Source organism: Pempheris klunzingeri, chromosome 11 (genome assembly GCF_042242105.1).
Source record: "Pempheris klunzingeri isolate RE-2024b chromosome 11, fPemKlu1.hap1, whole genome shotgun sequence".
Classification (NCBI taxonomy): Eukaryota; Metazoa; Chordata; class Actinopteri; order Acropomatiformes; family Pempheridae; genus Pempheris; species Pempheris klunzingeri.
The window spans coordinates 15,426,357-15,452,734 of record NC_092022.1 but is presented as its reverse complement, the minus strand read 5'-3'; the positions used below and the strand labels follow the sequence as shown (position 1 = coordinate 15,452,734).

General features: G+C 41.5%; 1 protein-coding gene across 1 annotated transcript; it reads right to left on the bottom strand.

Moving 5' to 3' along the window:
• Window positions 1–1,909: 1,909 nt before the first annotated feature.
• Window positions 1,910–24,913, bottom strand: dnah12 (dynein, axonemal, heavy chain 12). The gene is made up of 73 exons (XM_070839166.1): window positions 24,705–24,913; window positions 24,467–24,554; window positions 24,342–24,368; window positions 24,043–24,232; window positions 23,848–23,917; window positions 23,586–23,744; window positions 23,275–23,470; window positions 22,910–23,098; window positions 22,654–22,807; window positions 22,477–22,568; window positions 22,178–22,356; window positions 21,949–22,084; window positions 21,711–21,836; window positions 21,496–21,630; window positions 20,603–20,796; window positions 20,281–20,524; window positions 19,985–20,170; window positions 19,680–19,880; window positions 19,382–19,576; window positions 19,161–19,282; window positions 18,948–19,083; window positions 18,722–18,868; window positions 18,474–18,593; window positions 16,945–17,101; window positions 16,701–16,873; window positions 16,458–16,610; window positions 16,129–16,368; window positions 15,599–15,844; window positions 15,345–15,464; window positions 15,121–15,230; window positions 14,812–14,995; window positions 14,546–14,686; window positions 14,365–14,448; window positions 13,927–14,115; window positions 13,712–13,831; window positions 13,370–13,558; window positions 13,137–13,288; window positions 12,798–12,936; window positions 12,487–12,653; window positions 12,090–12,345; window positions 11,643–11,939; window positions 11,229–11,407; window positions 10,800–10,992; window positions 10,476–10,637; window positions 10,157–10,351; window positions 9,772–9,905; window positions 9,533–9,695; window positions 9,359–9,439; window positions 9,101–9,277; window positions 8,874–9,005; window positions 8,676–8,765; window positions 8,448–8,588; window positions 8,100–8,341; window positions 7,875–8,022; window positions 7,638–7,783; window positions 7,285–7,499; window positions 7,001–7,193; window positions 6,710–6,902; window positions 6,432–6,604; window positions 5,573–5,713; window positions 5,272–5,430; window positions 4,858–5,153; window positions 4,521–4,774; window positions 4,264–4,404; window positions 4,025–4,162; window positions 3,713–3,946; window positions 3,421–3,609; window positions 3,164–3,267; window positions 2,876–3,080; window positions 2,620–2,757; window positions 2,436–2,527; window positions 2,261–2,334; window positions 1,910–2,101 (listed from the first exon to the last, which is right to left on the bottom strand). The coding sequence occupies exons 1-73, from the start codon at window positions 24,911–24,913 to the stop codon at window positions 1,911–1,913; spliced, it is 11,925 nt and encodes a 3,974-aa protein (XP_070695267.1). The 3' UTR covers window position 1,910.
• Window positions 24,914–26,378: the final 1,465 nt, after the last annotated feature.

The following is a 26,378-nucleotide window of genomic DNA, read 5'->3' as shown; positions in this document are numbered from 1 at the left end:
TTAACACGTATTGCACAGAATAGGCAGAATACTGCTTTTTGGATTTCATTTCAAATTACTGAAAACTTTATCAGTCAAGTAATTTGTACAGTTCACTGTAGACATGCCACACATAGTATTATTATTTCATATTGTGTGAATTATTTTGACATAAAATGGCCATAGCTGGTATAACCAACATGTACGTTTGTTTGACTGACCTTAAATGGAATATGTAACAACTAATATAATCATTTAATCATCTCATATGATGCTGCAAATCTGCCTAACTTCACAAGGAATTGTAACAGATAATATACACCCAGAGGGCATAATGGTGTAACTTGAGGTTGCCAAACATATCACTAATGGGAAGTCTGTTGAGCCCTTAAGGCTGTGTGAGTGAACTGTTGTAGGCTTGTACCACACCTAAACAGAACGGGGGGATACCCGAGTTACTGTGCGAGCTGACACAAGTCCAAACGTGCGGTTGAAATTACGGAAAGGAGGCTAATGTTCGGGACAATAAGACATTAAATAACGCAATCCTAAGCACCATAATAAAGGGAGTGGGAGCCTCAACAAATTAAGGAGTTATCATGCATTGTTTAACTGAAATGATTTCTTGATGCAGACTAGGGTGGAGGGAGAGGTCCTTCAGTTGTGCCCAGGTCGACTGGGTTTGTTGTTTTCCATGTTGATGCAATAAATCTGTAGTGAACTGAAGATACCAATCTGCTCCCATTTCTACTGAGTTCACATGTAGTGACAGTTTTAAGTGAGCGATGTAATATTGGGAACGACCCCCCCCCCCCAGTGTTTTAGCACTTATTTATATATGCATGACTTAATGTAAGTATTAATTTCTATATGGAGTGTGTCAACTTCAGTTTTTATTTTGCAGTTTTTCATTCAGTGATCATTCACCAGTGCATTTATTTCACTAATACAGTTGCTGTACTGTTTTGTATGCCTGAGAACACGACAAAGTCTGTATGATAAAGCAGCAGATGATGGCGTCCACATTGTGAGGTATTCACAAGTCTGCAGTCAGTATCAGGTCACAGCGAGCAACCAAGAGACACGCAGGAGCCACACAGAGGCAAGTGGGAACAGCGGCCCTAACAGGCTGCTAATGTAGATACTGCGCAGACTATTTGCACTGAGTAGCAGTCTACAAGCAAGATCATCAAGCTTTTACAGCAGTGCTACTTTAACATCAAGGTTCTGCGTTACTAATGTTCCTGGTTCTCATTACGAGCCAGCTGTATTTAATTTTAGAAAGCTTTGGCTTGTGGCCACATTGCTGGTATAGTACATGGCTGCAAATGTGCTTTTAAAGCAATGTTACAGCTACCCAGCTTGATGCCAGGAAAGGATTCTTGTGAACTGGTGTAAAAATTCAAAAGGCACAAGTGGAGTGCTTAAATTAGTAACTGAATAGGAGTTGCTGTTGCCTATATGGGGACTAAACATGCAAGTTGTGTGCATTGACGAAATCAGAGGATGCATGTGAAATGTTTCCAAGGTTTGTTAAATGCGATAAAGTTGATTCTTTTCTTCTTGTTTTAGTTTTGGAATAATTTTCTGTTGAAAACTCACATTGTGTCTGATGCACATTTTGTTACCTGCATGTGAGTTTAAGTGTCTTTCCTTTTTTTCTGGAGAAAATAAAGTCAGATGGCCGTCTAGCTTTGGATTTTGTTGTAGCAAATGGAGTACGATAAAAACCGAAAAGACTATCACGCACCATTCCATGTGCCTCGCCATAGTTTTCCACAAATATGCTTGATCCATAGATTTGAAACATACTCCCTAATTAATCACAAACATGCTACGTTTAGTTTTGCATTACGAAGGAACAGAAAATCAAAAAAAATCATGTTTAATGCTTCACAGTAATGTGCTTAAACAATTTTTTTTGTCTGATTTCAGTCATCAAGCTGGCAGAGCATGGCCACACCGCGCTTGATCCAGTGTTGAGGGCGCTTGCTAGTTGGCAACGTCATGGAAATGACAAAATTGGTGGAGTGGCCTGTGGTAGAGAGGGTGCCTTTCCTCTCACTGGTCTTGTAAAGAGGGCAGACGAACAGCTTCTCAGGCTGGCTGATGTTCTTTTGAGCTGCATGGAAGAGGTGGATGCAACGAAATTAAGAGAATAGGAAGGAAGCAGAGAGTCAGGGGAATGAAGCGTTAATAAAAGGATTGAAATAGACAATAAAAACATGGATGGCATGCATTTCATTTGTCATACATTTGGTAGTGTAGAAAGCATTGGGACACTCACTGGGTTTTATCCAGATGATGGGCATCAAGTCAAATAAGACTTTGGGATACTGCTCGGCCAGAACTCCACTGGTGATAGGGAGACAAGCAATGGTTTAGGTTTATCAAGTCTCCTTGCACTTCACTATTATAATGATAAATAATTGAATGAACATAGTATGAACATCCACCTTCCTATGTCCCATCGAGCTCCATCCAGAAACAATCCGTTAACGTAAACGCCATCCTCAGGCGATGTGTCTGACTCGTCAATAGGAAGAACCTGTGAGATAAAATCAGGAAAACAAAAGCACAGATCAGAACACCCTTCTTTGAGGTAGAGACGCAGGGATTGCAAAGTGTGCATCGTTTGACCTCAAAATCAAAGCCCAGCAGGTCAATGGGGACGTGGTATTTCCTGGCATAATTCTGCATGGCCCCAGTTAGGAAAGCCTGGGTGAAGAAGAAGCCGGACAGCCAAAACACGTTGGGTTTACTGGTGTCGTACCAATCCTACAGACACACAAAGTAAAAGCAAAGTTGCAAGCGGACCAACAAACTCAACAAAGGTCGCATACATTCATAGTCCTCTCTCCTGTTCATCTGAATGATCTGTATTAAGAAGTGTCACCTGTAAAAACTTGAGCCTTGAGAGAAAGTCTGTAATGTAGCTGCCCAAAGGCTTGAGGCTGGGGTAAGAGCGCTTGGCCCATTTATCTGGAACCTTGCCCACTATCAAACTGCCTGCTACTGCCTCCAACTCTGCATCCATCACCACCAAACCCTTGATGGCCTTTATCAGGTTCTGTAGACTCACACGGATTGTACTGCACAGCCTGTGAGAGAGCAAAGACATCAGTTGAATCGTATGAAATAAGCGGCGATGTGTCGTTGAACTTCTGCGCTGGGCTGTTCATACGTGTTGTAGCGCTCCATCTCCTGGACGAGCACAGTGTTCATACTCTCCTCATAGAGCACGGGGAACTTCAAGAGCGCTGCTTCCGTGTCAAAATCTGGTGGAAGCTGCAGGAAATAAGCAAGACCGAAAAGATACAAATACAATGCAGTGGATTCAGATTATAATCAAGGCGAAAGCAAACACCAACAGAGATATTTAACATGAAATATTTCAGTCTTGACCAAATTGCTAAATGAAGATGTTTCATTAGTTAATACCTTAGTAAGGATGTCATTCGCTATGTCGTACAATGTGTTGTCACTTCCAGAGCTAGCACCTCCCTTAGCTCCTCCACCCTGGGTGAGTAGCAGTGAATCAAAGAGAAGCTTTGTCTGCTGGAGGTCTTTAGAAATGTCTACATTTTCATGCATCCCAAACACCTCTGGTTGCTGGCTGACTGGAAGCGCCTAGAACACGACAAAGGTATTGCTACTTAGTTGGAGCTCACTGTATAGGAAATAACAAATATATATTTAAGCTCTTTATGTGTGTTTTCTCAAGTGGCTTTACCTTGATAAATACAATGTAGCTGTCATATGTACGTCCAGATGGGACATAGTAGTGGCCACTAGATGAGAGACGGTAGTGATGGTTCACAATGACGTCCCTGCAGTAGAAGTCAGCCAGGATGGTCATCAGGAGCCGCCTATCCCAGTCGTCTGTCACACGGCCGCCATAGTTACATTCCCCGGTCAGGTAAGTTATGGCCTCGAATGGCACCTCATCATATTCATTTACAAACAGCTACAGAGAAGAACAAATTAAATGTATTATAGATTCTTGTGTTGCAGAAACTTGGCCACTGAACCTCTGAACGGATACCTGGAGCTGTCTCATGCTTATGCGTAGGTCAGACTCATTGAAGCCGTAGGGAATATTCCAGCCCAGTGGACCAAACTTCTTCCTCTCCTGAACAAGAGCATGGAAGAAGCAAAGTCCAAACAGGAGCTTCTCCCAAATCTAATGGAGAAGTCCAAGAGTCAGAGAATGTCCTTCATATAATAATAAAAATCAAATTAAAAAATGCTAATTCTTGTTGCATAAAAAATATGTAAACTCACCAACTCCTTGTTGGGGCAGTTACTGAAAAAGCTTGAGTCAGAAACAGGATCTGACAAATAAGACTGTAGCAGGTTGAGTCTGAGTCCTGTAGGAGGCTCGTTTGTCATTTTCACTCCATTCTGCAGGATGGTCACTGGAAACTGAGATCAGAAAGAATGTTTTTCTCTTTTGGACTATGCTCAGAATAAAGCTCTCTCTTGCTACTTTAAGTTGGTAATGTATACATATGGGCCAAATTAAATGCACTTAGGTTTACCTTGGAGGAAGGATAGCTTGTGAGCCACAGGCGGAAGTCTGGGTGACATGTTGCTGGACTGAAGTCCTCACAGATCTTCTCTAGAGTGGACATCCAGGAAACAGCCAAGTGACAGTTCTGCAAACACACCCATGTCCCATCCTGCATGGCTGTGGAAATCATTTTGGCAGCGATGGGTCCCTGGCCCTGCCCCAGGGAGATGGACTGGAACTTGTCACCACCCATGTTCTTGTCACTGGCAAACTTCAGTAAACCTGCGGACAAATATTATTCTTATTTGTAATGAGCAGCATTACATAGAGCTTTGGCAGTCGATCATTGGTACTGTAAGACTTACTAGCCATGGGATCAGCTCCTGGAGACAGCACAAACACGAGTGGGATGGTGGAGTTGGAGTCCAGGTAGCTCTTACTCAGGTCAAAGGGAGGGGGCTGAACAAATTTCTTCCCCAGTTTGCCAGTCACGTATTTAGTCACGGCTGGCGCGATCTTGTCTGGCCTGAGACAGCGAACAATGATCATCTGCTGCAGATCATTGAGTCGGTCACACCATGGAGTAGGTAGAGGAGTGTTGCATGGCTCTTTGCTGTCATAAATAGGCTTAAAGTCTCCTGGGCTTTTGATGAAAGCCTCTCTGTGGAATAAATAACAGTTTCACTCAATTAGTCAAGAGGAATTTATAATCACAGAACAGAACAGCGGATAGGGAGTAATAAAAATGCATTTTTAGTTGAATGAGAGATGCTTTTTACTTTATTCCTTGCATGCCAGACAGTTCATTCGCTCTACAGATCTCATCCCAGCTTTTGTCCTGTAGCCAGCTAGGGTCGGGGTTAGGAGTGGTGTTCTGCAGGCCCACTCCTCCGGTCAGCAAGAACATGAAGTCAGAATAGTCAATCTCCTCTTTTGCTCTGAATGGAAATAGAAGAAGAAAGTCCAACATGAAATTCACATAGTATATATATCTTCATACGAGCATATGGTTAAAAGCTGAAATCAAATTCTAATAATTTTTTCATTCAGTGAATATCCACTGGTAGATTTCACACTTACAGGAGAAGACAGGAGCAGAGGAGAAAGGAAAAGAGGAGTTTGTCCCTCTCAAACAGCGAGCGGCAGACATTACAGTACAGGTTATAAGTGAAGTGTTCAATCAGGTATCGAAGCCTCCGCTCCAGTATCTTCGCTTTGACACTGATGAATAAAAGACAAAACATATGAAGCCTCAGATGAGCACAGCTCATCTCCTTGAGGCACTGTCACAGTGTGGAGACGAAACATATTCATGATGCCTACAGCTTCTTTCCTGCGTGTACAGGACACATCTGTGGCTCCACAAGAAAAACTAAATTAACATTTAATACCTCCCACGTGCAGCTGCTGTGTAGGAATATTCTGTTTTCGCTCTGTGTTTAATTGTAAATAATGTTATTGGTTAAAGTTAAAAGACATTAGGGGTGGCTTGGAGAAAATTGCACCAGTTTAGGCATGTGTGCCATGAAATCCAAGATGGCGCCCTGAGAGTTACGGCAGCGCTATTGCTTATTTTTCTACTGCTGCTTATTTCATTTATTTTCTCTCGATTACTGCTTATCTTGCCCTGCCTCTGTTGCTGCTGTAATATGTACATTTTCCCCTAATCTAATCTAATGATCAGTGACACAAATCTCTTCTAAATCTGACACACAAGACAAGAAGTGAGCCTGACATACAAATAGAAACCAAGCGAGTTGATGTGATAAAATAGTATTATTTTAGTAAGTATTAAAGTATTAAAGCTTGTGTTTATATAAAACAGATGGAGAACAATGTTTTCTAAATTGTGGGTACAGTCATAAAGTCCCAACAGATTTGTCTCCATGCATTAAATCTTTTGGGACACAACAGAATATACTTCACGTGCATCACTCACCTGTCTTTAATAGAATTAATGTAGAGATTGACAAACCAGCTGAGAGAGTACTGGTACATAGGGTCTATGTTAGTCAGATCAGCAATGCTGAAGAACAGGATGGAGGAGTGTCTTGCAGTAGCTCTGTAACCCTCTCTAGACTCTGCTATCTTTATCTCCGTCTTCTCTGCAATCTGGGAAATATGTAAACAGTAGGAAGTTAAATTACCAAATATCAGACAATTCAGGGCTAATTTTCACCTGAAAACTTTTAAGAGTTATTGTTGCATTGCCCACACCTGCTGTTTCTTGGTAATCTCATTGGACATAATCTTTGCGGAGTCAAGAATCTGAATGGCACTCTCGTCCTCCAGGATGTTTCCCTCAGAGGACTGCAAAGTCTCCAGAATCTTGTCCTCAATTTCCTTCAGCTGCCTCTTATTAGCAGCTGACTGCAGGATTAGTGCATTTCTCTCCTCTTCCAGCTCTGGTCTGTGGGGCAGACAAATCAGAAACAATGCTGTAAAACAAGTGATACAAGTAATGAATATTTCAGTGGTATGCCAAGATGACCATGTTATGAGCATTACCTCTCCTTGGCAACCACAATCCCCAGCAGCTGGTCCTCCAAGCCCTCTGGGGTGATCATGAAATTGAGCAGGGACACCTTGGTGGCCAGTTCTGGTAGATAGTGTGGGTTCCTCAGCTTAGTGGTGATGTAGAAACGGAAATCGCAGGAGTACTCAATCACACTCTCGCCCAGCTTGATGCAATCCACACCACCTAGGTGAAACAAGAAATAACTGAACTAGAATTTAAGGTTTTCATTCAAATCTCAGTTGCCGTTTTGGCAGATATGTCACTTTGGTAGCACCTTGTTTGAAGGTTTGTTTGAGAAGCAGTGGTTCCAGTGAGGGTTCCAGGTCCTCTCCTACATTTTCCAGCAGCAAAGGTGTTCCAAATTGAATACAGTTTTCCAAAGTTCTCATGTAGTCCCCGTCTGTAAGCTTGATCACACTCAGGTTGCTGTCTTTCTCTGAGTTCTTAACCCACTTGTTGGCCTGACCCTGAGGGTCAATCATCAAGGGCCTACAAGAACACAAGCATTATGAGTGAGATTAATCTTAAATTTTAAAGTCTGCACATTTCCTCTCTTTTTTTTTTGAGAAATGTTGGAGAAGAATTAGAAAAGAATTAACTTCAAAAAATTCAGTAATACAGACTTACCATCTACGTGAATTACTGACAATGACACCATTGTCGATAGAGAAAGAGTCACTGGGAAGGCCTGCGATGTTCCAAGACCTGATCTTAATGGGATCTCCCAGGGTCTTACTGAGAGAGAAGTCATCTGACGATGGAATGCTCTTAGACTACAGATATTAACGTAGATGAAAAGAAAGATAATAAGTAAATGTATAAATTCAAAGGAAGCATTTGAATAAAGAAGCAGGGGAATGTTACTTGGCAGAGTTTGGTCCATGACTTGGTGCAGTCCTGTCTGAAACCAGTAGTGAAGGCCCCCAGGTAGGCGATGACCCCAGCGGAGATGAGTACGTCTCCAGTCAGGTTGTCATACGTGTTCTGCAGGTCATCTGCTGCCTTAGACCATCTAAAGACAGACATTAATCCAGTCAGTGATGAACTATCTTATCAGCAGAAAAAAAGTTTTATGTGCATCATTCGAACCTGGTCTTCTCTCCGCCCAGACCACCAATGAGTTTCTCTGCTCTCTTCAACTTCCTGGCACACAAATCCACCTGGAACTCCAGCTGGGCCTTCTCCTCCGTCTTCTCCTCGAAAGTTTTCTGTAGGGCAGCCAAACGGTCCTCGACCTCCTTTAGCTCAGCTCTCTTCTGGTCCAGCAGGGCCATGGTGGCAGCCAGGGACCCCTGTGCCTCTGCGAGACTTGCCTTCTTAGGAGCCACGACCTAACACCAAAGAGAGTGGTTTAGACCAATAAAGTAAGTGGCAGCATGTATGCTTGTATTATCAAGAGAAGTTAGGAGAAAAAAGTAAAAACCAGAAACACTGCACCTTTGCAACCCTGTCATACACCTCCATTGCTTTGATCCACTTGCACAGGCCTTCTGCTGCAGAGGAGGCCTTTGCCACTATACTGGGGTCAAAGTCAGGATTAGTCATATACTCGCTACGGATTTTTTGCATCACGGGAACCTGCAATGATGAAAAAAAGGAGTTAGTCAGAGCTAAATACAAGTATAAGTGTTAAATAAGTTGTAATGTAGTTTTGTGGACACTCACAGGAATATTGTCCTTGTCATATTCTTTAAGATCTCGTAAAAAGTTCATATCACCCAGTAGCTTCTTGCTTGGGCCCCAGTAGTCTAAAACCTATACAACAAAGAAAAAAAAAGTTAATTATTAAGGTTTAGCTAACAAATATGGTTTAGATACAGCAGGCAACTGTGATTTTTCATAAAATATTTAAGACAGTCTGACCTTTTTTCCAGTCCCAGCTGGGTCAGCTATCTTAACCGGCTTTATCTCCTTCATCACACACACAGCTGACATCACCAGCTTCACCCCTGAAGGAGGGTTTTTCATTGACTTCACAATTGTGACATCAGAGGGCTGAAACGAAAGCAGACAGCTCAACTTACTCAGCTGTTTTAACTGCGAGTGCCTATGATAAACATGATAAAGCAGTGCAGTAGAAGAATGCTCACCTTTAAAGTGTCCAAGGCTGAGAGAGCTGCCTCCAGAGCAGGGATGGCCTCAGCCAGGTCACTTTCACACTCATTCTTCAGAGCCTGAGCCTCATTGGCTTTTATAGTTGCTGCCTCCTCATCAACACGCACAACTTTACTTTTGGCTTCCACCTCTACAGACTCCACTTCAATCACCTGAAAGTCACCAACAATTTAACAGTTCTGTACATTTATACAAACTTGAATATATATACAGAAGTTGTGAACTTTATTCACCTTCATCATTTTGGTGTTGTCTATCTTTGCCTGTTCAAGTTTGGGCTGCAGGTCTACAAGTTCCTTTTTCATCTCACCGACCTGCACAAAAACAGATCAAAGGTATTTTGAGCGTTTTGTAATAAACAAAAAATAAACCCAAAACAGTTCTAATAAAAAATGTCCTACATATACCTGAGATTCAGCGAAAGCTAGTTTATCCAGACCGTTAGTATACCTCCGCTTTGCTTTCATAACAGTATCTCTTTTCTGAGTGAGCAGCAGGCGGAAAGCTGCAATCAGCTCCAGGTAGGATGTAGGTGTCACATAATTATGGCGACCTAGCTCTGAGAGGAATCTGAAATAAAAATACCAACATAATTAAGGGATTAAATATACTTTACCATTGAGTTATAAATAACCACATGTCATACCTCTGTGAGAGCTGCTTGGCAGATGTATGGAATGTTTTACAGATGGGTATGACCTCCTGTCTCTCGTTTTCACTCATGTCCAGTGACTCTAGGAAAGAGTTGGCTACTCGCTCAAGAGCCTCCTCTGGCCATGGCTGTCAAAACAAAGAGAAGATAAGAGCATGCATGACAGACTGCTGACACCTATGTCTATGTCTTCTTTCTTTTGATATTATCTTCAGCCCAGGGAGCACATACGACTGTCTGACTGACTGACACACAGGTACACACATAGACAGCTTTTAGAGTTTTCTGTGATAGTGTTTTCTGTCATATGCAGTATATCTTACTAAAGATAAAGTAAAAACCACAAGTGATCACGCTTCTCCAAATGCCCATACAGTACCTGGAACCAGTCAATGGTACAGCAGTTGATAAGAGATGGAAATTGACGCAGGCGATTTCGAAAGGCATCTCCAATAGGACTGAAGGCCACAACAATGTGCAGGTTCTCTCTACAGCGAGTCACAAAGAAGGCAAACAGAGTCAAAGGACTCAACTCCAAATTCTTATTACCAGCCTGGGCAATGGGACGTATTGTCTGGAGAAAAATAGATGAAGTAATAGTAACATTAAACATAAATAACAGTAATAATAATAATGTGGCCTTTGTACAAGGTAGATATTGCTATATAAGGGTATGCATATGGTCTGTGGCAGCCCACCTCCATGATCTCTTGCTTCTCATCTATGGCAAACAGATTGGGCACCTCCCCTGTGTTCAGGACACTGTCCACATCCTCTAGAAAAGCCTCATCTTTGATCTGAGCGTCAGTTAGCAGGAACACCGTCTTTTGACCTTTCACTCCGGCATTTTTCAGAAGCATCTAAAGGATAAAGAAAAGAAGGCGGGCAGAGTTGTTAAAATCTTCCTCTACCAAACAATGCATAGGAATTACAGGCAGAGATCAAAATGGTATGAGAAGAAAATACATGTAATGCATCAGAAAAACAGGACAAAGAAGAAAATCCTAATCCACGAGGCTGACCTTGAGGTCATCTCTCCACTCAGTCATGCCATAGCTCTTAGAGATCTCAGGCTGGAACAAGGTCATGTGGGCCATGGATGTGGCCAGACGGGTGATGGACTGACGTCCGCTGCCTCCTACTCCCACGAGCAGGGCATTTCCTCCTGGCTGCTTCAGCACGCGGCTGATTCGGGACAGGTGCTCCAGGACATAGCTACATCATGAAGACATTTTCCTTCTCAGTAAATCAAGTTTCCATGCCAGAGTTATAAAACACAATTTCATTCATTTTCTGCACAAAAGGTCTGGGTGTATGTTCTGCCTAAAAATCTTGGCCTTTATTTCCTTACTGTGAGATTTTAATCATTTCATTTAATAATAAAACGCTTAGGACCAATATTTTTGCAGTGCATGTAGCTGCATTGACTCAGTAACAACAAAGCTGTTTACCGGAAGATTACAAGGTTCATGCGATTCTTGTGCATCTGGTTGTATTCATCAAGACACAACGTCACAACTTGAGCAAAGCTTTCCATTGAGGGCACCTCAGCGTACAACCGCTCATCATCCTCCAAGTCAGGGGTCATGTAGTCACCAAACAGAAGATTATGCATGTCTTCTTCAACCAGCTGAGAAGGGAAGAAAATGTATGGCACAAATTAAAACACAAAGGTTTTCGTTTTTGTTTCATATGCATGTATTTAGTTTTAGTTTATCACAAATATGGTTATGGATGTTACATATTATGTTGGTTAAAAATATATCAAACAAACATTGTATGTAGATCCTGTGCAGCAAGGAGTGACAAGAGGCTAAAGCATACTAACATACTGTGGCATATAAAAATAATAATTCTAAACTTACTCTACTGCCTTGTTTCAGGTGATCAAACACCTGGTCAAAGGACTCTTTGAAGTGATCTTTGAGAATGCTGTTCATCAGCTGGTAGATCCATGCTCGATCTCCGTCATCCACCAGGCGGTCATAGTAGACACGGAAAACCTCATGGACAAACAAGCGGATCATAGTGCGTTTGTTCTCCAGAGACTTCTTCTTCAGCAGCAGGCAGCCTTGGATAACACGTGAGAAATCCCGCAGGTTGAAGGTGTAGTGAGACTTGGCTGGAGTTGGAAGCAAGTTCTCCATGGCTTTTTTATACACCTTAGGGATATAAAAGCATACAAGCAAAGAATTAAGCCATTGGAGAAGACAAGATATGATTGATAAGATCCTTTTACACATGAACAACATATACATGCACCTTATTTGAACAGTTTACGCGATATCACTGTGTGTTTTGATGGGACTCACTTCCATTGTAGCTGTCACTATTTGGTTGCCAACAGTGTAAAATTCAGGTGGAAATTCGTTGTTTTTGAGATAGAAGGCCACCACACTGGAGAAGATGCGAACCATGGTGTCATCACTGAAGGCATTAATGCTAAAAATGTTGAAGTGCCGCAGGAATCGGGATGTCACAGCATTCCTCCCGCCACCAGGGGGACCCATAGCTGAGATGAGCTGGATGTCAACAAGAGTGATCCTGGAGGTATCTTTCAGGTCATACCTGCCACAGCATAACAGATAAGATCCATCTGTTTACTGAACAAGATTATGCTTCTCTAAAGCAGAAAATGTCACCCTCTTCCTTCGCTATCATTCTCTTGTTTGGATATAAAATTGGTATCAAATAGTGAATGGTTCATACCAGTTTCCATGGTCTATGAACTGTCGAAGAAGCTCCACAGGAGGCTGTGCTCCAAACTGTTCTAGTGCAGGCATGTTCATGTCATCAACAAAGATAACACACTTCTTTCCGACAGGGGGGCCAAACACTCCTTTCCTTCTCTTGTCTAACCTGGACATGATGATATTCTGGAAGATGCAATGAATAAAGAATAAATTATTTGAAATGAAAAGAATTATCCTTACTTGTTTAGATTATCACATCAGCATTTTCCAAACAATCAAAAACTTTCTGCTAGAATATTCTTTTGTCCATGCTTCCAACATGCTGACCTGAGTTTGATTGGCACTAGTGCGAGCTGAAAAATTGATAAAGAAGGGTAGGTAGCGGTCTTTGTCCAGATTGTTCATCAGCTTCTCCTTCACATACACTGACTTCCCAGTGCCAGTAGGACCAACAAACAGAAGAGGCCTAAGCAGAGAAACAGAGGAAAGGTTTTGACAAAAATCTATTTTGTTAGAAGAAACGTAACTAAATACAGCTTTAAATAAAATAGGATATAGAAACCAGTATATATGGGACAGGTAGAAGTTATAAATTAATTATTATTATAATATTATTGCACATTTAGCATTTGTGTGTGTCAGTGCCACTGTGCCAAGAATACTAACACTCCGTAGCTGATGCAGAGGTCCATGAGGTACGTGTAGCGAACTGTGTCTATGGTGGGAACTATGATCTCTTGCACTTTGGTGTTTTTGTCTCCCAGGTTGACATTCCTGATGGAATCATTCCAGTGAACCCAGCGGCCTTTTCCTTTAAACTGTTTAAGAGATAACAGTATGATTTACTCATATAAACAAAAATAAATCAATGAACTGGTGGAATTACACACAAACAATACCTCATAGAAATAGTCATACACCAGGCCTTTCTCATCCATTGGACATTCCCATTTCCCCACAGAGGCAGGGATAGGATGTTCTTCTGTATTTCCTGACACAGTCACCCTGAAGAATTCACTAAACTTCTCTCTGCTGTCTGCATCACAGCTGCCACCAATAGACCACACCAGGGAGAAGGCAAAAGCTGCCTGCAATTATAAAGGCAGAGAAGGGGATCATACAAAAATAGTGAAATATTTGCATGGAAGTGAAAGTGTTTGCAAGGTGCAGTTCCAAAGCAAGAGTTCTGAATAAATATGGTTCAAATATTATTCAGAACTGTAGGTGATTCATCCTTTTACCATGATCCAGGTGCGAATATTTTTATCCCCAGGATCTGTATTTACAGGTTCAGTGAGCAGCATCTCAAACAGTCGACACAAGGACATCACAGTGTTACTGTTGCTAGTGGAAACAGCCTCCTGTAAACAAAACCATAATCCAGCATGTTCAGTAAACTTCAAAATGTTCAACAGATATTTGTGTCTGGATTGTTCTGGGGCCTGGGGTCACTTACTCTGCAATGTTTGCGCAGCATCCTGTGGGTAGGTGGCAGGAGCCAGTGGAAGAGCTCCAGCAGCAGGAAGCGGTTGTCTGGACTCTGCAGTGCATCAGGAAGCAAATTCATCCAGGAGATCACGATGGGCTCCCAGCCCAGCTGACACGGTTCCATGTAGATCATTCCACATCGACTGACTGTGGCAGGCTGCAGTAGAGGAAAATGACCACAACTACTAACCAATTTAATCCTGTTAATCAAACTTGGTTTACTATTTATTTCCATGGGCTAATTGAAAGCTGTTTAACATCTTATCAAACTTGTTGGTGAATTACCAAAGTTTTATTGTCCAAAATGGCAACCATTCCGTAAATGAACCAACAACTAACTATACATTTAAAATAAAAAAAAGATAATCAAATAAAAAATCTATTTAACTCCAAACATTTAACTCACTGAGGCCTGTGACAGATCCATTGCTTCAAAAATCAGACTCATCTGATTGGACATCTGGATGATCTCACCACTCATCAGGCACAACTGTGGAAGAAGAGTAAAGCAAAAAGTACTTGGTTAGAGTATGTGGAAAAAAAAAATTAACATGAATATAAAAACATTTTTACTGTGTATTACGTACCTTTTTGTTGTCGTCCAGCACAGTGTTCATGCTCTCAATCCACAGTGTGTCTATGGGACCATCAAACACAACCCATTTACGGTCTGGTGTGTCAGCCGATGCAAACTCACGAAACGTGTTGGCCACAATCCCATCTGTCCACTAATCATGAGGAATAAAAAAAAGTCAAAAGATCAAGAGCAAGATAAGGTCCACTGTTGTTACAGATTTTATGTATTTATCCATCATATGGAATAAAAACAAGAGGATCCATGGCACAGGCCTACCTCATGGGAAACTAGGTCAAACTGTCCAAAGAGCTGTCCCATGGTGATGGACTTTGGATTCAGTGTCCTGAAGATGACCCTCTCCTCCTCACCGTTCCCTCTCTCATTCATGAGAGTCAGTGTGTCAGCTAGAACATGTAGCACTTTGGTCTTCCCAGCAAAAGGCTCTCCCACCAGCATGAACCTGATACAAAAAAAGAAAATCAACTATTCTCTTCAGACCCAGCTGTGTGAAATACTGTATAACTAGAAACATGCTAAAAAGGATATCATGCTATGGTAACAATGACATTGAAATACAGAACATACCCATGCCTGACTATCATCATCTCATATGTCTGGATTATCTTCTTTAAGAAGACCTGTGTTGGCTGTACATTGTGATTTTTACAGCATTCCTCAGCAGCCTCCAGAAACAGCTAGCAAGGATATGAAAAGAACGCTAATTATAAAATACATCACAATATCAGTAAATACAAAAGCATCGTTAGTTTAAGAACAAAAGAATAAGAAATGGAACCAACATATCTGACCTGATAGTCAGCCTCAGGTAGGGAGATGCCTGGGAACAAATCGCTGGTGATTCCATTGAACAGAGGAATATCATGGGAGAGAAACTTGGGCTCATTAACATCCATTATGGACCTCAGGAGCTGGCCGTTGCAACATATGGAAAAAGTGAAAGGGTCAAAAACTACACACAAATTGACAAACTATGGAAGTTCACAATTAGTACGCACAGTATCGAGAAATGTTTAACAAATGCTTTCTTTTTTAGCACAAATACCAGGATGTCCTCATTCTCATCAGGATACTTGAGCTTCAGGTTTCCTGCAGCCACAAGTACAGCTTTGACAGCCCTCATGCCGTAATCGTAATGGAATTGAGAGGACAGCTGCTCTGAACAGAGCCTGTAGGTCATCACAATCTTTACTGACAGCGGTTTGGCATTGAGGAAGCCATATGAATACAGAGAGATCTCTGCTATCAGCGCGTAGTTGGGGACCATCATGGCCACTGTTCGGAACAACACCTGCACAGAGAAATGAAAGGACACATGTTACTGACAATGTCGGTCACAGCCTTTCTATTATGTTACATTATACTAAAGGGGCGTAAAAGCACCATGAATGAATCACAGAGTATAATTTAATGTTGGTGAGTGAGCTGGAATAATTTGAAAAGTTGGAATCAAATAACAGATTAATATTATCAATAATGCAGAAAAGCAGTAGTAACCACCAGTATTTACATAACTAATAGTGTGACAGCCAACCAACAATGCCTGATAAAAATGTGTGTTCACTGTTGAAAGACCTTAAGGTTGTCTGGGAGTTCTGAGCGTCCTGCATAGCCAGGGTTCATTGTTATGGACACAAAGCAGTTAGGATTGAGTTTGAGCATGGTCCCTTCGAAGTCAAAGTACTCCAAATTCAGCTCAATGGCCCTCTGGATGCAGAGAACCTGCTGGGCCACTACAGACAGCACCTCCAGCTCAATACGGTTGAACTCATCAAAGCATGCCCAAGCACCAGATGAAGCCAGACCTTTAAAAAACTACGAGAGATTGAATCAAAATACGTTACAAATGTTTTAACTAAATTGTAACTTTGGCATTCAAACATAATATTCTCTGAAGGTGTTACCTTGCCCATAGCGAGGTAATCCAGTCCATCAGAACAGTTGAAGACAACACACTGTACAGCTAGAGCTTTGGCTAGATCTTTGGTGGTTTCGGTCTTTCCTGTTCCAGCAGGACCCTCTGGTGCACCACCTAAATTCAGGTAGAAAGCCCCAATCTAAAGCGGAGGGAGCATTTTGGGAGTTAATGTTAAAATATACGATCACTCAGCCTTATTCCAATATAGTATTCATCTCAGATATTTTACTAGGGTTCTGTAGCATCTGTCAGTCAGTGGAGTGATGACCAGACGTGGTGAGTTTCCCAGGTATTCATAGGCGTATTTAACATCACAGTTGATTATGCGAACACGAACGTTGTCATTGCTCCAGTAGTAACGAAGCTGGGCAAGCCAATGGAAGTCTGTTTCATTTGATACACCTGTTGAAAATGGACACTTAATATTTTATCTTTTTAAGCACATTTAGTTCAGTTGACGTTGTATCATGCACCTTTCTCAATAAGCTCCATGACCACATCCCTGGCATGGACATCAATTGTGACCAGCGCTCCCAAAGTGATCCGTGTTTGTTTGGGTAGTTTCCCTCTCACCAGCTCCACAATGTCATTCAGCTGGTTCTGGAGTTGCTGATAGTAGCTCGTTAAACCCTAAAGAGAAAAAAAACTAAATTACTATTTTAGTTTTTTCCCAAGGTGAACACTGTTATGCCGTCGTGGTCATCAAAAAAAATGAGTTGGTCAGTGTGTGAGACACATCACTGCTTTGTACCTCTACACCAGTGGTTCTCAAACTTTTTCTGTTAGGCCCCCCTTTGAAGTAAGAAACATTTCCAGCTCCCCCCACCCCTACAAGATTGTAACAAAATGGGTCAAGTTTAACTTTTAATGAAAAAAAACCCATGAGAAAGATCATGACCTTTCTCTACAAGTAATTTGTTGTGCATTTCAACACTATTTTTTGTGACATTTTGTCACTAGATAGCTCCATCAGACCGCTTTTTCAAAAATAAAGAAAGTCAAATAGAAATTGCAATCACTTTGCTAGAACAATAACATTAAATTAAACTAGATTGCTCCATCAGACTGTCATTTTTCAAAAATAGATAAAAATAAAATAATTTGCAATCACCTTTTTTTTCAGTACAGCCACAGGCTGTATGCAGTAAACTGCAAGCTAATGTTGGCTAACTGTCTAACCTCTATGGGAGATTCCACTAGTAAGCTAATAGGCTAGCGGTCAAGAAAGCAGCCCGACGAAAGTCAGAACAAGCACTTAAATTCAGCCGTGTAAATCTAATATGAGTGAATGTTCAGCAGCTGGATAGCATTATTTCTCGTCTGAAATTCCCTCACTAACAGCTTTTGGTGGACTGCTCAGGAGAAATAAGTCAAAATTTACACCGCTTTCTGAAACGTCTCTGTTCATACAAGCACCTTGCATCGTGGGACACAGTAGGTGAAGTAGACTGGTCCCATGTATGCTGCAGATTTTGCTTTTGTTTGCAAACTGTATAAGACATACCACATTTTGGCCTATTCAATACAAACTGCCAGTATAGTATGTTAATGGAATTGTAGTATAGTATAAAACAACAAATACAGACTTTTGGCAACAACCTATTAACAACAATTAACCCGTTTTCCACTGCACATCTTTTCAAAACAACAATAAAGTGCAACCTTTCTAAAAGAACAAAAACAAGTGCAGGTATTTGCCAAGAAATATTTAGTGTGTTCATTTGTGAGGGCTCAAGTCACTGAATCACAATGTTATTGGATGCAATGAACCTGTTGTCCACTGCATATCTTTTCAAAACAAGGTAAATGTGTGCTAAAAACACACAAAAACAAGTTGTGAGGGCTCAGGTCACTGTATCACTGTACTCAAAACAATAACAAAGAAAGTTCAATATGTGCAACTGCCCTGTCATGCCCCCAGGCTCCCCCTGGGGGGGCGCGGCCCACAGTTTGAGAACCACTGCTCGACACAATGAAAATGTACTGTATGTGTAAAACCTACATCAGCCCCTGCTTTGATGGCTTCATTAACCTCCATGGTCCAGAAAATCTGGGAGGTGCACAGCACCACCTGCCCAGGCCATTCTTTGACCCACTGGCTCCGTGCAGTCTCACCATAGTCCTGTCAGTACAAGCACACTCACTGACTCACATTTATGTTTCCCTTCGCTTGTCCAGATGCAGAATATAATCCACACACAACATGACAAAGTAGAGCGTATTATTTAAGGTATGGGGAAGTGATCTCACCACCCTGGACCGGGCCACTACGTCTCTGACACTGCGTAGCATTACATCCTCCACTTGTACCAGCCACTTCTCCACTGCTCCTTTGGCTGCAGATGTGGAGATGTGCTGGATTAGCTGAACACGCTCCCCCTCACTACTATACATTGCCTGGGAAAAAACAGTATGCAATTTAATAAAAGTTCATCAACAATCATTGTGTAACACTAACAATGTGTGACTACTTCACCTGGATATCCAGATTGGGTAGGAAGTCCAGTTTGGAAATACCCTCAAAGCACTTCTTCAGATGGGGCTGCACTCGCAGTGGGTCCTTGGTCTCAGACAGAATCTCCAGCATTTCATCATTGGACAAGAAGAAGAACCTGGAAGCAGCATATGTAGTAAGCCTCAAAGTCTGTTATATTAATAAAGACCTGGGCTGCAAAATCTTTTTAGGTACCGTGGAAAGAAAAGACGCTTCTTCTCCAAATAAGCATTCAGTCCTTTCATGATGTTCTCTAGGAGGATGTTAGAGTCTTGCAGTTTCTCTAGCAAACCAGGCAACGAGGTTGCTGGCAGAATCTACAATTACAAATCAGCAGCTAAAAAAGCAGTTCATCTTTCAGATTTTCTTTTTTTCAGAATAACGTATTCACCATAAACTTTTTTTCCGCCAACTACCTTAGGGTCCTTAACGCAGTGTCTCATGATCTCTCTCCAGTTTTTGTCGACAGTTTGGAAAAGTCGTCCCTCCTCTGGAATCTGCTGCATGATGTCCTGAGAGGAGAAGATGGGCTCCAGGTAAAGCCACTGGGCCTGCACCTTGAGCCATTCATCTATGGTTTCCTGGATACGAAGCAGACGCTCCTCCCACAGCTGAGGTCACACAACAAACAGTTAAATCTCTACAGTACAGTCAAAGCGCTGCCATCTGGTAAAATTCCTTTGAAATTCTGCATTTAGTAATTCTCATCATAACCTTGATCTCATTTTCAAAGGGTTTAATGAATGGTGAGCCCCTCATAGTCTGAGTCTTCACAATCTGGTCATCTAGCATTGTCTGAATTTCATCCAAGGCGGTCAGGATGGACACTCCAGTCTCCCTGTAAGGTTGATGATGGAAAGAAATACCATCCCAAACATTCACCATGGTTTGCATGGCCTTCTCCAAGGAAAACTCCTGGAAAGGCACATAGTAGTGGTTTATAACATTCAGAACATCAATTCAGTATTAAGGTTAATGAAACGCTATATAAGCAATCACAAAATGTCAGGAGTTCTCACTTTACTCGCAGCTGCGCTGATAGACTCAAACTCTTCCAGGTAAGGGGCCAGGTTTTGTTTGAGAACTTTGCGTAGTGTAGTACCAGAGTCAGGAGTCAGGTCATACCCCACTATCTCTGACATTTGGTTCCAGTGGCGATGTCTGATGCCTGGATTACACAAGATGGACACTACTGGAATATGGTCCTGTTGGCACAAACACATTTCAAAGAACAGCTGAGTACCAACAAGCAAGACGTCCTCTTACTACAAGACCCCATTCACGAGCCTCTTTCAAATGACAGCTCATACAATACCTTGAACTCCTTGATCTGCTCCATTATAGTGGAGCACAAAAGCATTGTCGGGCTCTCCTGCTTCATTGGATCATCCTTACTAGAGCGTCGCCTAGTCTTCCCAGCAATCTTCTCCATCTCTTGCTCAGTCTTATTCTGTTTCTGTTGGAAAAGCTTCTGCATCTTGAAGATCTCCCTAAAGAACTCATCCACTTGTACTTCCATGCTCTCACCATCTAGGTCCTGGAAGGAACCGTCCATCCACCTATTTATAAAGAAAATGAAAGGTCATCAGGGGAAATGTTTGAATCAAAACACAACAGGGATAGAACTGAAATCAGACCTGTTCTCTGTGCGCTGCCATTTCAGTACAAATCCAAACAGCTTCTGGTAGGGTTCAATACTGTCTTTGATGACCTCAACCTCTGGGTAACATGTTTGTTCCCATTTGTAAAAGGCCTCTTCTTTGTTTATTAAGACGATCACCTCCTCAGCCTCCTGAAGAAGTTTCTGGACTGTTCTGGCATCTGTTACATACTGCCCAAAAATGACAACAAGACAATTATTTTCCATTCAATTCAATAGAATTGAAAACACATACTAAAATCAAGCTTCATGGCTTTTTTTTTTGTTTAATTCTGATCACTACTTACATTGTACAGACACTGACCAAAAATCTAAAGGCATATTTTAATATGACTATAAAGTTGTTTCAGGTTCGGGTTTATTTAAAGGAATAGTTTGAAATTCACTTTCTTGCACAGAGTTAAAACAGGGGATTTATACCGCTCTCAGATATGTCTGATTAATATGAAGCTGGAGCCAGTCAGTGCTTAGCTTGGTGTAGGATGAAGACTGAAACAAGGAAATAGCTAGCTTTGCTCCATCTTAAGTTTCACCAAACCCCCCTACTAGTACCTATAAAGTGCACTCGCATGTTTTTCTCATTTGTTCATGAAAACAAAAAATGAAAAGTAAAAACTACACTTTGTGGTGTTATGGTGGGTTATGTGTGGGATTATTTTTTGGCCAGGCACTGGGATTTTGGTGGATTTTGCTGCATTCATAAGAGTCCATCTAGCTGTTGCACTTGGTCCTGTCTTTATATTGTATGGACAAATATCAGGGTGGCACTGATCTTCTTATCTTACTTTCAGTAAAACAGCAAATATATGTAATTGCAAAACTCTCAGAACTATGTCCTCAAGGTTATCTGAAAGTGCTACAACACTGCACCTGTTGCATCATATCCAGCTCAGAGCAATGTGGGAACTCTTCTGTCCTGCGTCCCAACTTTTCCAGTTGTACCATTAATCTTTCTCGTTTAGCAAGCAGCTCCTGCTCTCCTTTCTTCTTGGCCTCCTGCATCATCTAGAAAATGACATAGCTGTCCAGTATCAGGTCATCCTTGAACTATGATATACTATTACCAGTAGACACCAGAGCATTACCTCTTCACTGAGCTCAAAGACATGGAGAATTTTCTGTGGCCACTGAAAAATAGTCGAATTTAGCTTCAGATCCTTGGGGTCAATGATGTGGACATCCAAGAGGTAGATCAGTCTACAGTAGGCTTCCTGTCAGAACACAAAGTGGTAATAACTTAAGGAAAAATAGGCAAAAGATAACATAAATTAATATGCTTTGGTGTAAGATACAACAGGTACAACAAGTCATCAGATTATTCACCTTTATTTTTTCCCGAAGTTCTGCAATACCCTTTGTCTTAGTGAAATTAATATAATCAATAATCTGACTCATGTCCTCTGTATTCTCTGGTACTTTCAGAACGTTTTCTCTGATGGTTTCAAATTCAGAGCAGATCCTTTGAACAGACAAAAAGAATTGTCAGAAAAATCAAACCATGTTAAACACAGAGGGACAGTTTTGTTAAAGAATGTTACATGAAGTGACTCACTGTAGATTTTGCTCACGGTGGCTGGTGATCAGCTTCTTCAGAAGTAAATCAGCATATTTCGTGGCCGTGTTGGCCAGCCCATGTTTCAGCTCTTCACAATCCAGATGGACCATTGTGAAGTGGGCTTTAGCTGGGAGGTTCATAATCTCCTTTGACAGAACATGGAACTCCTCCACTTGCTTCAAAAAGAAGTGAGATTACACATTGACAGGCATCGGACAAACTGAGAACAGGACAAAAATAGGTCATAACATAACATAACATAACATAACATAATAAATAATTTCATGATTTGCTACCTTTGTGTACTCATCAAAGGAGTGCTCCTCTTCCATGAATTTATCCACTTGAGCCTGTGCAGTTCCATTGACTAGCCAGTCATAATCGTCAGCTGCAAAATAAAAGAGAAAAGTCAGCAATCAATCTAATTAAAATCGGTGTAAATGCTAAGAAATTATCGGATTGTGGAGCCTCACCATAGTTCTGGAAATGTTTACCAGGTTCCTCTAGATTCTTGTGCATTGCAGTCTTTAAAGTCACCTGAGCCCAAGCTTGGACATGATCGGCCACCTTTGCATCCACAAATGAAGATGTGGATTGTGTCAGCCATGAGTGGACCGTCTGTACTTTCTGTAGATCAGTGGCACAGATATCAATGCAAGCTCAAAATACATTCTGACATGAAAAATGTGTCATACAAAGCCTTTAAATGGCTTCTACACATAACCTCACCTGCAGTGAATTTGTGATGGCTTTAAGAATCTCAAAAACAGTAGCTTCCAGATCTTGTAAGGTGGGATAAATTTCCATCTTTTCATCGTCAAATGTCAAGGCCATGCGAAAGATGGGCAAGCGGTGGTGATCACTTGGATCGAACAGATAGACAAAATTTTCTACATTTGCCTGAAGCAGTGATTTCAACTGTAAATTAACAAAAGAGACATGTCTGTAAGTCTAAATTGGCGAAATCAAGGAACATACAAAGAATGCCACAGTATTCACAAGGCCAAAGTACTAAATGAGTTATCAGCATTGGCTCGTGCTGACACTTTGCTTTTGAATCTTCTCAAGTCAAAATCAAGTCGGTATTATCTCACCTGATTAGAGATGAGGGTGGATGCACAGTCATAGAAGGAGTCCAGTTTCTCCTCTTTAACTACCTTCAGTGTTTCGTAACTTGTCAATAAGTAGATGACTTTAGGAAACCAGGTATTCATGATACGATCTTCTGTCCTCTTACATTCCACGGCTACTTTGTTCTGTAGGCTCTTACAGTCCACGGGTCCTGAAGCCCTAAACCAACAGGAGCCAAAACTGAACCAAAACAAAACTTGGTCTTCCTATGAAGTATCGTAGTTATGGTATTGTTTTAGCAGTGCCATCTTGCATTCCTTGTGTCACTACTTACCTGCATCCTGAAAGATCAACCATGACCAGTGGAGAGAATGTCATGTAGCCGATATGCAAGACAGTTTGCATTACCGGATGCAGGATGTGTAAATTTGTTTTTATGATCTTGCGGCTTCTGACAAAACTATCGTGCCACGGTCTGGAGAAATCAAGAATTCTGCAAAAGATTGGAAATGTATTTTAGCAAAAAGGAAAAGGAGCATAGAGCAACTACTATTTGGTATTTGTGCATATATCACTTGTGTGCATTAGACACTCACTTGGATTGGGTAGCTGTCTGTTTTTCTGAGATAGTTCCTTCTCTCTGGGGATCCTTAAGTACTGTGCCCACTGCAGGGAGTGAATATGGCATAATGAGGCTCAGTGTGGTTCACCTCTAGTCAACATGTACTCTACAAGCCTGAGCATACACACAAACACAACATAAATACACATAAACAAATAACTGACCGTACCTGTGTGCTTGACAATCACATTGTGGAAGTCGTCGCTGACTTCCTTGCAGAGCTCCTGTAGTAGTTTATTTGTCTCAGGGCCCTCTTTAAGTTTAGGCGGGACGCGGGCAACAATGGCATCCAACCATTGCTGCTGGATTGGCGCAAATGGGCGGTTCTCTACACACTGCTTCACAAACATGTAGTTCATCTGCAAATTGGATCAAAATTAAATACCAGAGATGTGACACGCATATAGCTGAAATGACAAGGATCTACTCTTCTCACAGGTCAGATTTCATTCTAAAAAGAAAACCTACCTTCCGCTTCCGCTCCTCACTAAGCATCTGTAAAGGAAACATTGAAATATACATTACATTGTGCAATATTTGTACATGAGTTTATATTTAAAATGTGTGCAGAGGAAGATGGGCAATTGTCATACAGAGGGCGGAAGCTGTGGCTCTGGTGACTGGCTGCGCGCTGTCCCCTTCTCCTTTCTCCGTCTGTAAGCCTCCATGGCTCTGTACACCCTGTAATAATTCAGTCACATAGCTGTAAAATCAGTAGCCTATATAATGATTTCCTGCCTACGTTAAATAGTGATAGGACCATTTTCCTGTAGTAATGACTGTGAATCAGGGCCTGACAAAAGAGCTGTCACAGCTGAGCTGAAAACATACATTAAATGGAGGTGCTCTTGTTGTACATTACTCCTTCTGTGCCTCAGCAGTCTCCTCTGAGCCGCTATCCTCTCCGCTATCTCCTCCTTAGCCGCAGCGGTGTGTTCAACCTCATTCCGCTGCTGCCTGCCTTCAATTGGGGGCAGGACTGGAAACTTTGACGTGCCCTTCGCCGCTGTGGCTTTGAAAACTCCGGGAGAGGTGGCCATCTCTGGCAACAAGCTCCTGAAAGAACCCAGAGGCAAAGATAACTTGAGGCTAAGTTACAGGTGATATGGGTTAACGCTAGGCTAGCTTACGTGCCTACGTTAGCTAACTCTAGTTATCTTGCTAACTCAAAAGTTCTCAAAAGTTACATGCAGTGAATAACTGCAGGCTAGCTGTTACCTGTTTGCTCATTCAGTATCCTCTCGCTTTAGTTAAATGGTAAAAAGGTAATGTCAATTACCTCAGTAAAACCTTAGGAGGGACCTCTGAGTTTACAGCGTCGTCACCATGGAAACAGTAACCAGCGTAGCCATAGGAAACGGTGTGTGTGTGTGGTGTGTGACTCTGCATTAGGAAATCCGACTTTCAGCTTTCTAGTTTTTATCAGATTTATAATAAAACTGGGTAAAAAGACGGAGGCACCATCGTCATCAGTCTCCTCAGCAGATAATCGTTTGTTTTTTTTTTCAGATTAACCTCGTTGTGCAAATGTTTTCTTTTTGTTTTTCTCTTACAATAGAAACAATGCTCTTATGGGAAAGAGTCCAGACTCAATGGTGAGTGCATAAATGATGTTAAAGCAGTGATCATACACTTGTGAAAGAGATATCTTTCTGCTATTTTGACTCGATTTGGGCTATTTATAAAATCTATAAAATCACATTTTTATGTGAATTCCTTTGGTTGTAGGTTGTAGGTGTACTATATGCTTGCCACAGATCAAATTATATGAAGTGTAAACACGTTTCAAGCATGCGTAGAACTTGCACTTTCTCAGTTACAATGATTAATGTTATTTTTGCTTAGACCATCTGATTGTTTGTACCAGGGCCACCAAAAAATCCAGAAAAGTCGCACATTTAAACTGAGCAACATAGATGTGTTAGATGTTAGAATAAAAGTAAAATAGGTAGTAAGGCCTAAGGTAAAATAAGGTCTATACTTAGGTGCTTATGTGTGGCTTGTATTATTCCTGTTTATAATAATGTGAAACATAATAATACTGCTATTTCATGTTTTGTCTCTATCACCCTTTGATAAACAGTGTGTCTATTGTCCCTGCAGTCCCTCTACTACCTCAGGCTTTACACAGTGTGGTGTATTATATAATTGCACCAGTAGAGGTCCCTTTAGTCCCTCTTATTAACTCCACTAAGGATTTCAGTGCCGTTTGTCTATTTATGACCAGAATTACAGAAAAACCGCAGGCCCGATTTTCATGAAACTTGGTAGAAGGCTGTAGCATTGGCCAATGAAGAAACCAACACATTTTGGAGCGGATCCGGATCACGAACAAGCAACCAATATCGGATCTCTGCGCTCCCCGTACTTTAAAATATTTTCTCAGTCTTGTGCACTGACAGCTGTTGCCGTATATATGGGAACCATAGACTGTATTTAAGAAGTGGCCTCAGGCAACGTAACCTCACCCATTAGATCACCGTTTTGAAGCTTCAAGTTTGGCTT

Bases quoted from the DNA above. Each gene is read 5' to 3' on its own strand.
- dnah12 (XM_070839166.1), bottom strand. From the start codon at position 24,913: ATGGCCACCTCTCCCGGAGTTTTCAAAGCCACAGCGGCGAAGGGCACG. The intron at 11,940-12,089 runs GTGAGTCCCATC...TATATCCCTAAG, and splicing joins TAGTGACAGCTACAATGGAA to GTGTATAAAAAAGCCATGGA. The intron at 9,696-9,771 runs GTATGACATGTG...TTTTTATTTCAG, and splicing joins GCCAAGCAGCTCTCACAGAG to ATTCCTCTCAGAGCTAGGTC.